The sequence below is a fragment of the Balaenoptera musculus genome, chromosome 1 (assembly GCF_009873245.2).
Source record: "Balaenoptera musculus isolate JJ_BM4_2016_0621 chromosome 1, mBalMus1.pri.v3, whole genome shotgun sequence".
NCBI lineage: Eukaryota > Metazoa > Chordata > Mammalia > Artiodactyla > Balaenopteridae > Balaenoptera > Balaenoptera musculus.
Genome location: NC_045785.1, coordinates 147,561,834 through 147,573,202, shown reverse-complemented (window position 1 = coordinate 147,573,202; position 11,369 = coordinate 147,561,834). Strand labels below are relative to the sequence as shown.

Here is an 11,369-nt window from a genome sequence, read left to right as displayed (position 1 = left end):
GCCCCCCGAGGGACATCCAAGTGCTTCTCCCATTTTATAAGACACTGAGGGTTTTGTAGTCTCTACTTTCAGCCAGTATAGATATCCTATTGCTCAGGAAGGTATTTTAAACAACATACACCAGCATCTGAGTGGTTAAGAGGGAAACGGAGGCAGGCAGTCTCTGATTTTCTATCATCACCCCATTCAGGCCAATGGAAACCTTTAATTTGATGTTTTGTTTTTGCCCTTTATGTTTTCCCTCTCTCCATCACACACCTCCATGCAAATACAATCACACACACACGCACACACACACAAACACACACACACAGCATAAAAAGGCCCCTTTGCAAAAGGATTTTTCTGGATCTGCTCAGAGGGAAGGAAAGGCAGAGGAAAGGAAGGAGAGATGCAAGCCGCCCTAGCTACTTTTCCTCCCCTTTAAGGCTGCCTGGTTACAGTCCTAGGAAAGAAAACCCCTGCATTCCTCCCCTTTAATTCAGCTTATTGTTGAAGTGCTGGAGCAGCTAATCCTCACAGACCTGTAGGAGCTGGAGTGGCAGGACCACGAGCACCGTTCTCTCGGATTCCCTGGGTAAGACGAACCTGCTTCTTTATTTGGTTTGGGGAGGTTTCTTTGTTTAGCGGGAGGCTCCTGGCACCAAGAGAGTGGGTTTGAAGAGCCACTCTTGCAAGCAACTTGGGTGTTTATTTCAGCCCCAGTTCCTGTCTTGCCTGACTCTCGAGGTATCAAGGGGAAGTTGCAGCTGCCTTGGAAGATAAGTCTGAATGGGTGTCCGGGTGGGACTTCTGCGGGGATTATCTGGCCATCCCTTCAGGGTTGGCTTGAGTGGGAACCTTTCACACTCCTGGGCAAAGAAAAGGGAGCAAAATATCTGTATGTGCCCCTCCTGCCATGCCTGCTTGCATTTAGGGACAGCCCTCTGGGCTCTGTACCTGGGAGGGGCTGTCCATCTGCAGGGTGTCAGGACCTCCAGCGCCCTTGCACCCCTCCCTCCTGCTCAGCCTTCATCTCTTAACCTCTCAGACCCCATCTGTCAAATGGGGCAATGCTCTGTTTTGGTTCTGCCTACCTGTCTAGGTTGTTGTGAAGATTAGGAGAGTCAGTGGGCAAAAAGGAGGTTTGTAAGCAGTCAGTGGCTCTGCAGACCCAAGGCAGGCAGACCAGCCTCAGTCCTTCCTGGCAGGGTCCATGGCCCAGCTCCCGCTCCTGTCCCCCACCGCGTTAGGATGCAGAACTCAGCAGGGACACCGCTGTCAGTCACGAGGCCCCCTCCTTCACCTTCCCCAGGGGCAGGTCTCTCTCCCTTCTGTCTTTAAACTTCCCTAGTTCAGTTCTCAGGTAAAAATGGTAAAAGGAGGTCTGAACTCATCACCACCCCCATCCGCACTGTGGCCCCTTCTTTCCACGTAACTTTGACGCACAAACATTAACCCTGAGGCTCCCGGGGACGGCTGCCAGGGCTCTCGCTGCTGTTCTGGCAGCAGTGCGTGGCTGGCCAGCGGCTTGTTCTGGAACCAGATCAATTGATGAGGAGGAAAATCTCTGAGAAGGGTCAAGAAAGTCAAGCAGGTTCCATCTTGGGTGAGGAGATGATCTTTCCCAGATCAGAGGCTGGAGGCAGCCTGACCCCTGGCAGTCCTACTGACTTAAGCTTAACTAGGGCCAAAGACAAGACCCAATAGGCCATAACACAAAGTGCTTAGTAATACCTGATATGGGAACCACACTCTACAGTGAGTAATGTGCTTTTAATTAATCATCTTTAAGACAAGCCCATTGGGCTGGTGGGGCAAATAGTGGTTCCACTGAGACTCCACAAGGCAAAGCTGGATACTGGCGAAATCCATTTGATGACAATAGCATTTGAACCCAGATCTTCTGACATAATCGGTGACCTTTCCATGATACTACAGATAGCTATGGTGCAGGTGTGAGTGTGGGTGTTTTTATGTGTATTAAGAGCACTCTTTAGAAAGATAGGGCAAAACTTTGGGAAAGAAGCTCAAGGTTAGAGTGAGAAAAGGTTTGAGCTGGAGCCAGGAGCCACTTAGGCAAGAGACAGATGGCCAGCCCCAGACTCAATGTTGAGAAATCTGAGTGTTCCCGGGATCCAGCCTTTCCCAGATCATCCGAGCCAGCCACGCGTTCCAGGGGGAATCAGTTTGTTGGTGGGATTACAGGAGAGCATCCTAAGGATGAGGGCGGAGGTAAGTGAAATCCCAAAAACCACCCCCAGGAAAGAGGCAACAGGTTACATGGTGGGGGTCAGGGAGACTGCTGTTGGGGTCTGATGGGCTGGGGCTCATGTCCGGCTCTGTCACTTACTATCTGTTTGATTTGGGGCATTTTTCTTAATCTTTCTACCCATCAGTACTTCAACTATAAAATGGGGTTAACAATACCTGATACTTACCTTCAAAGACATTAAACGAGATAATGGCAGGTAAAGCGCCCAGCACAGGGATCACCCAGGTGATCAGTCTGAGGCAGCGAATACCTTAGGGTCTGGGAGCAATTCTGCAATTCTGGCTGCGACTACAAAGAATCCCCTTCCAAGAGACCAGCACCTCCCTGACTCCCTGTGCCCCACTCACGCATGCACACGCGGCCAGAACTAAGCTGCCATCCCTGAGTGACAGGGCCCAGCCGCAGCCTGTCAGAGGCAGCGGAGTGAATGGGCTGCAGCATGAATTGGGGGGGGGGCAGTGGGCAGCTGTCTGCAAACGGGCTGCGAGCCAGCCCTACAAGTGCTGGTGCATGGCCATGGTCAAGGGCGAGGGGACTGGGGGTGAGCAGCTACCCCCGTGGAAAGCAAGCTGGTGATGGTGCCGGGGAGCTGCACGGGTTGTGGATGACTGTCACACCGGTGTCCTGGAGCAGGGGGAGGAGGAGGGCTGGGCACTCAGAGCTTCTTGCCACAGCCATTCTGAGCTCAGCCTGTCCTTCCTCCTGCTCCCTCTCCCCAGGTGGAGGTCCCTCCTCTCACCTTCCAAGGGGCGCAGTACAGTGAGCCTCTTGCGTGGGAGTGGGTCTTAAAGGCAGCGTGTGGCGGACACACAGTTAAACCTATGACTCTTGAACCCTGCTTAGAAAGGTACCCCAGTGGAGACCAGCCCATGGAGAAACCCAACCCAGGCAGTGTTAACTCTGTGCTCCAACAGATCTCTGCCTTCTTGGTTGAATAGCACATAAAGTAGTTGGTTTGCATTTCAGGGCTACATGTATGAAAAATTATACGTCTTCAAACACTTTAGAATCAGAGTGAGATGCGGGTCACACTTGAGAGGCATGTGGCACACACTTGAGAGCCGAGACCAGCTGAGGAAACAGCAGATTCACATCTCCTGCTGTGTGCTCACCCCTATTTAAACTGTTTGTTTCCCCTCTCTCTGCCCAGTGTTTAATCCATGTGCCTATGAAGTGGGCTCACTGCACAGCACTTTAGAGGTTACAGAATGCTTTCATGCCTGTTGATGTATTGGAAGCCCACAGGAATCCTGGGAAATAGACAGAGCAGGGATCATTAGTCCCATTCAGCAGATGAGGAAAATGAGCGCATTAAGAATAATTAACACACCCAGCTCTCTCCAGTGACTCTTATGTGTCGACCCCTCAGCCACCAAACAAAGCAGCACAGAATTCTGGCTTGTCACTGCAGCAGGGTTTGATTAAACTTAAATGTGGGTTTGAGCCTGAAATAAACTGCAGGAGGCAATTGAAAAACGACCTTCCTCAGTGATTTTGGGAACAGAAACTGGCATGCAGAGTTGGCCTTGGAGATGCCAGACTAGGGGGGAGGGCCGGGGATGGAGCCGGTATTCCTGGGAGGGTCTGTCCAGCCAGAAGTCTCCAGGAACCTTTCAGGTCCAGGGCCCGAGCTCTGGCAAGCTGACCAGCCACTTCAGCTGCAGCCTATGAATTGGAAATAGGTTCTGATGGCACACACAGACCCAGCCACGTGCCTGTGCACCAGGAGGAGAGCAGGGCTGTGAGTGATGACAGCAGGCTGCTGGAAATTTCATCTATTGCTCATTTATACAATCACACAACATCAGAGCTGGCCTAGTCCCCACTTTCCCCAGTAGGCTCTGAGCAACCATAGATCCTCTGGATGCTAGTAGGTGTCGCAAAAGGAAAGAATTTACAGTTACAGTCTAGTAAAGTTGAGGGACACTAGGTTAAAGAGCATTAAGCAGGTGTCTTTAGCAGCCCCCAGAGCCTTTAATACGCTAACACGGAACATGAATCTCCAAGAAGGGGCAGTTAGCAAATCTGCTTTGCTTACAGAGAGTCTCCTAAGACTAATATTCTAAAAAACAAATGTCAAGGAACCCTAATCTAGTCCATTTTCCTCTTTTCACTAAGGAGAAAGGTGGAAGCCCAGAGATGTACGGTGATCTGCCTGGGGCTGCACACTTCTTGGTGCCGAGCCAAGACTGGAGCCAGAATTTGACCTCTTTCAAGTGTGCCTCTCAATCCAGAGGATGATGAGAAGTCCAGTACAGGCCAGAGTCCAGGAAACTGTGGGACCCAGGAAAGAAAATGTCCCAGCTTTAGTCTTTAGGCCCCTTTATAACCAAACAATTTATATATTGCCATGATTCTGTGTGTCCCAACCTGGAGACAGGGAGCACGTTCTTATGTGCTTATAAGACAACTGATAACCTCCCTCCCAAGACCCACAGCCCTTTCTGAGTCATGCTCTCAAGGAATGGAGAACCCCAGATGTGGTCTTAGGGTGGGCTAATTCCTCTGGGGTCAGTAAAGGAGCCACACCTGGTCCCGCAGGAAGGCTCTGAGGCTTGCCCACCATGCCTCCAAATCATTCATGCCTCCTTGCTCAGAAGCCTCAAGTGAGAGCACTGGAGAAGGCTCTTCCCATAGGCAGGGTTGAGAGCCGTTATCTGGAGTTGTAGGCTGCAGGGATGCTACTCGAAGATTCTCCCCTTCCATGTGTCCATCTCCTCTAGTTTACTCGTATCCAGCTTAGGAATCTACTGTGGGTTTGGGAAACATACATTGGATTGGACTGAATTGAACGCCTCTGGATTCAAACATGGTGCCCCTGAGATTCTGGGACGTCTCTTCAGGTGGGGTGACACTCTGAAGCAATTAGCCCTGCTGATTAATTTTTTAAAAGCACCTCAGAGCAGAGTCTTAAGTGGCTATGACTCAAGATAGTAAACTTTGGCTAAAGAGGCCATGTGGACCAGGGCAGGCAGGAGTGAGTGTCCAGAGAGAGGGTCCTGGGCAGGGTGTGGTCATAACATGACTTGGTACCTACGTAATATGGTGATGGCAATGAGGAGGGCCCTGAAGATACATGTCACGTGCCTTCGGGTTCTGCCTGGGGCTAATTGCTGCCCCTGTGACCAGTTGGAGCCTGGGAAGGAGAGAAGGACAGCAACGCTCCGTGAAAGAAGAATGTGAAGCGTGCCTGCCTCCTGGGCTCACAGCCTGAGCATCTCTCCCCAGCAAGTCATAAACAGGCAGGCTGGATGCCACCCGCCTATTTCCAGAAGCTCAGAAAGCGCCACACTCAGGGGTAGCGTCCACCTCAAGGCTGTGCAGCCTGCCCTTTAGGAATAACTTTTCCCGCTGTAGTCTCCTCCCCAGCTATGAAATTTTTTCCCAAGAGATCAGGCAGGCCATCTGTCATATGGAAGACCACACAACAGAGCAGGAACTAGGAGCCTGGTGTTGCCCTGTGGGGATTACTTTAGAACCAAGTGAGAGCAATACTGGAGTTTCAACCTTCTCGGAATTTTTCTTTTTCTCTGAAAGGGCCTCAGTTACAGAAGTCGAGAGAGGAGAGGGAGGATTTTCAGGGAAAGAAGCCAGGCTGCAGCAATAGAACACCCCCGCCCCCCACCTCAGAGCCCACAGTTAGACCTCTAGCACACAGGGCACCGGGGCCCTGAGGTTTCTCCAAGGTCAAGGAGGGGTGGGAATGAAGTGGAGTTTCAGATCAGGGTCCCTGAGCTTTCCATGCGGCTCTGAAGATGGAACTAAATTGTTAGGGCTGAGTGTATGGGAGGAGGGGTGGGCGGGAAAGATGTTTTCTTATAGCCGAGCTTGGGCTAAGAATACTATGTTTTTAAGCTATTTAAGAGCAATGGGAAAGAAGGAACAGTGAGTACAGATCTGCTAATGAGGTGGTGATGCTTCCTGGAAAGTGGACCCATCATTCCGCAGGGGCTTCAGAAGGGGGAGTGATGCATGCCCCACTGATGGGCCTGTGCTGGAAAGAAGGCCCTTGATTGGCTCTTTACTTGGAAAATGGGCATCTACAGCCCAGTTGTTCTGTGGAGGGGAGAGACAGAGAGGGCGTCACTCAAACTAATCCTGTTGATAGGCTCCTTTTAAGGTCCAGCCCCTGGCCCTCATCCCCTACATCCTTCAAGACTTCTCAGCTGTCCTGTGTCTATATAGTAAGAAGCAATTGGTCCAAGCACAGCTCTGATAAGTGGAAGCTGCTAGATTTGGGGCTAAGAATCTGCAGAATAGTATCTGGCTAAAGATAGCCCTCTGTTCTAATATTTCATCTTCCCCAAAGCAATCTCTGCCAGTCAGGGTTCATTTGTCTCCACCTTGTAGACTGTGCCCTCGAAGTTCAAGATCAGCCCACCATTGCATGCCTGGCGAGTCCTCCTCTGGCCGGTGCCTGGGCCCTGAACTGCTGTGGTCCCTCTGGGCTGCCATCCTGCCAAAAGGAACAAATCAACAAATGGGCCTGAAGATACAAGAGTACACCAGATCTACATTCAGCTGTATCGAATGCTGAAGAATGCTTAACATTTCCCACATGTGCTTTTCATAATAATAACCACCAATTATTATATAGCCAGGTTGCACATTTACACACTAGACTAAAATGTACAAAGAAGATGTAGCTTCTTTATTTCCTGTAAAATCTTCCCCATGAATTCCCACCCTACCAGGCAGCAAAAAGGGTACAAAGGGCAACTTTACATTTGAACTTGTCCATTATAGCATCTCAGGTTTAATAAAGAGTCTCATTTGGCTGATCCAGTATCTTTCAGGAAAACACAGCCTTGAGATGGTCTTTTCTCCTCCTGTTCCATTTTCAAGGTAGCCTTTTATGTTATAAGGTACTTACTTGACCTGTTTGTGGCAGAGGAGAAGGGGGCCCCCTACTATCAGGGACCTCAGATCCCAGTTCTCTGAGAACTCACAGAGGCTGACTAGCGACCTCTGAGGTGTGCCTGGTCCCATCTGGCCCCTGGGGCATCAGGCCGACATCCTCCACTAAAGGCCTGACCCCAGACATTTGCTTCCACGTGAGAAGCCCTGATCGTAGCCGTCTCTTCTTCTGGACCGTGGTTGACAGGAGCCCTAGCAACCCTATATCCCCTCACCAGGGCCGTGGGCAGAGGTGAGCTGGTAAACGTTTAACGTCTGGTTCTTGGGGGATGGGGTGAGGAGTGGAGGAGAAGCCCTGATGGTAGCATTTGCCTGTTCCCATGGTGTAAATACACCCACTGTTGTCAATTCCAAGCTAACAACATGAGGCCACTGAGCATGGAGTTTGGTCAGCCGTGGGTCCAGCCCCCACAGGCCCTGAGGAACTTCTGGACTCCCTGCAGGTCATGTGACACTGACTCATTCACCTCCCCCATCTGGGCCTGTCCCGTGATGACTGTTAAATGTGTTGAAGTCAGAGTTCCTCCAAGGCTTAGGGTCTCCCACCAGGAGAGTCCTGGGGAGCCCATCCATCCATGTCACCGATCTCCCCCATTCCTAGATGGATGTTTACTACAAGAGGGTGAAAGCAAGATGTGTGTTTCTGACAACTACACCATCTGTCTCCCCATCTCCTTCTCAGGATCCACTTGGGCCAAAATCGTCAGTCTTTCCACACCTCTTCCTCCTAGCAAGGACCATCCTTGTGTCACATTCTTCTTATTTCCAGGGTCTTAAGCCTCACAGTTGTCACTTAAAGGCAGAAAAGGTTTCCCCCTGTATCACAGAACCTATTTTATGATGTGAGTCCTCCCCTGACCTTCATCTAAATAAGACCCTTCCTGATTATCCCTCTAACAAGCTCGGGTTTTGTTCTTTTATGATCTACCCACACTTTGTCACTGTATACATGTTAGCTGACTTGTTCGCTTACTGACCCCTCCAGACTCCTGGACCTAGGAAGGCAGAGCCATCACCTGTGCTCTTCACCTGACCGCCGGGTTATACACTAAGTACCATAAGCAATTTTACCTTGCAATGAAATGTAACAGGAACTCATTTGTCTAAAAATGTATTGAAAAACATTAATTAAGACACTAGAACTAGGTGTCAGGAGGCTAGAATGCAGTGTGATACAGTGAGGGATGCATAGCTTCTGTTCCTAGTCTTGACTAAGAAATCTAGACTGTAAACAATTAGCTCTATAACCTTGGCTAGATTATCTGATCTTCAGATAATCATTCTGAATCATCCTTATAAAAGATTTGAGATCTGCTCTATCTACCTCACTAGAAGCTAAGACCACTTTTCTGGTTCCCCATTTCTCATTACATCAATCAGGGTCCCAACAGGAAGCAGATGACATACATCGATCAACAAGGAGAGTATACCGAAGGTATTATTTAGAGGGATACAGTCAGGGTACATACAGCCCCTGGCACATCATAGGTGTTGACTGTTGAATAAATATGGTATTGAGAGAACTCATACAAGCTCAGGACACAATTCAATTCAGATTTTAACGATTAACTGTTTTTCCAGCACTGTGCTAAATGTCATGGGAGTTGCAAAGGAAACACAATGCTCATTCATCTAATATTCATTCATTTAACCCGTAAGTTAAGAACAGTAATGACTGGAGGTGGCGTCAGAGCTGTGATAATAGAAAGAAGGGCGGCTGACCCAGTAGTCTGAATAAATACCTGGGCGATCACTTGGTATCTTAAGAAACAGCCCAGATGCCTTCAAGGTGGATAGTCCCATGTTAATCATTCGTGTATGTCTTATTGCCCTTACGTACGTTTGTACAAAGCGGATTTTCCACTACTAGACTCTAAACTCCATGAGCATGGGGCAAGCACAATGGACATGCAGTAGACGGTCAATAAAATTTGTCATGGTAGTTTCAAAAGCAAGTGGAGAGAATAAGTCTTATTTTTGCCAATTACCCAGGTTTTGCTCCCAGTCTTTCCTTCCAGTTGTTACATGCAGGATGTATTTTAGATTCTTTTTACAACTTGTTCTCATCCTATTGGAGGAATTATCTGATCAGACCCTTTCTTTCCTTCCTCAAACCAAGCATCCCCAGAAGCTTCAACTCTGGAGGCAATGGGTCGGAAGGAAGAAGATGACTGCAGTTCCTGGAAGAAACAGACCACCAACATCCGGAAAACGTTCATCTTCATGGAAGTGCTGGGATCGTGAGTCCTGGGGCTGAGGATAGGGTGGCTGGACTGCCTGCTGTGGGGAGTCGGAAAAGAGTCATCCTGGACCAGCAGAGAATGATAAACTGGGCTGAGGCTGCTGTAACACTATCTCAATAGCTCTCAGGGAATAGAGTAGGGGCTTCAGGGGGCAGATTAGGGAAAGGCACCTTGGGGTAATACAGAGAACAATCCAGCCCTTTCCCCAGGGCTCTGCCTCCTTACTCCCAGAGGCCCCCGCCCTGCTTCCAGATCTGTGACAACTTGTGAGTCCTGCCCTGGTTGCAGGAAAGAGGAGTTCTGGAGCATCTCTGGAGACGCAGTGACCCTAGAACCTTCCTGGGCCTCCTCACCCAGCTTCCTCATTTCCCCCCTGCAGCGAACAGGTCAAACCCACTGTCTGCTATAGACAGAAAAAGGAGCTTCTGAGGCTTGGAGCGTGGATGGGTTACACACACCTGAATCAGATCCTACCACCACCATCCTCTCTGCTCCATATTTAAGTATCATGTTGGAAAAATAAAGTCACGCTGTAGCCAAACTCCTACCTGCCTCTGGGGTGTCTGTTCCTTCCCCCTTGACAATGATTACATGGCTGGTGGAGCAGAGACAGCTTGTCTGGAACTGACTCTCCACTTAGTCCTACCCCCTCCTCCGAGAGGTCACAGCCTCTGACGCAGGCTGGCACCCACTCCAGGCCACCGGTTCCCAGGGCCTCAGAACCCAAGCTGGTCAGCTAATTAGTCTGGGCTAATTGGGCCGGGGACATGAGCGGCCCTTAGTGGGCTGTCCACTGAAGCCAGCTTTCCCTTTAGCCAAACTGGCTAAGTTTAGCCCCCTCCGCCTGGCTAGGAGGCAGTGACCTCAGGCAGCGACAGCTGCCTACACTCTCGCTGCAGCCGTAAAGGAGCCGGCTCAGCCCTGATAGGAGGCATCTGAGCCCTCCCATCCCAGACGAGGGTGACACTCAGCACGCAGGAGGATCTCAGCGGCCGCCCTGGTCATCAGAGCCTCCACCCTCCATGGAGGGCCATTGCCAAGACGGGGTTGGCTAGAGAGGGGGTTTTGGGCAGGAGAGAGAGACAACGCTCATGAGTGAATCCGAAATGATTTGCTAAGCAGCCCAAAAATCCAGAGAAAGAGAGAGAAATAAGCCCAGGTTGACAAGAACGTATTCACCCTCTGCTCAGATTTGTGCTATAGGATTGTGAGAGGCAGCACATGCCACCCTTACAGAGTTCAGTGAGGTCTGCCAAGCAGCTTCTAAACCCAGGAGGACATCGGAGCCACCTGGGGAGCTTATGCCTCTAACTTTTAGCTGTGAAAATATCTAAGTAAAGAAAAGGTGAAATAATAGTACAGTGAACTCCGATATACCCACCACCTAAATTCCATAGTGGTTAACATTTTACTAATTTGTTTTATATACACACACACACACACACACACTGCATTGAACAATTTGTAAACAACTTGCGAACATCATGACACAACACCTCTGAGTCACCTGTCGGCCCTGCCTAAGAATGAGGGCATTTTCTTCTATGTTCACAAATATCATTGTCACACTCAAGAAAATGAATAATTCTCTAAAATCATTTTAGTCTAGGGAATTTTTGAGAAATACAGGTTCCTGTTCCCAGACTATTAAGCTGGAATTTAAGGGGCTAGGACCCAGTGGCCAGGCATCTATGTATATATTTTTTAAATTATCTATTTATTTATTTTTGGCTGTATTGTGTCTTTGTTGCTGCGTGCGGGCTTTCTCTAGTTGCGGTGAGCAGGGGCTACTCTTCGTTGCGGTGTGCATGCTTCTTATTACAGTGGCTTCTCTTATTGCGGAGCACGGGCTCTAGGTGTGTGGGCTTCAGTAGTTGTGGAACATGGGCTCAGTAGTTGTGGCTTGTGGGCTTAGTTGCTCTGCGGTATATGGGATCTTCCTGGACCAGGGATCG

At 49.6% G+C, this 11,369-nt stretch overlaps 1 protein-coding gene across 1 annotated transcript in view; it reads left to right on the top strand.

Moving 5' to 3' along the window:
- Positions 1–525: 525 nt before the first annotated feature.
- The window catches only part of CAMK1G (calcium/calmodulin dependent protein kinase IG), a 28,678-nt gene continuing 17,834 nt past the window's right edge, over positions 526–11,369 (top strand). Inside the window, exons 1-2 of the mRNA XM_036867131.1 lie at positions 526–577; positions 9,291–9,411. Coding sequence (XP_036723026.1) covers positions 9,320–9,411 — 92 coding nt within the window. The 5' untranslated portion in view covers positions 526–577; positions 9,291–9,319. The remainder of the gene's footprint in view (positions 578–9,290; positions 9,412–11,369) is intronic.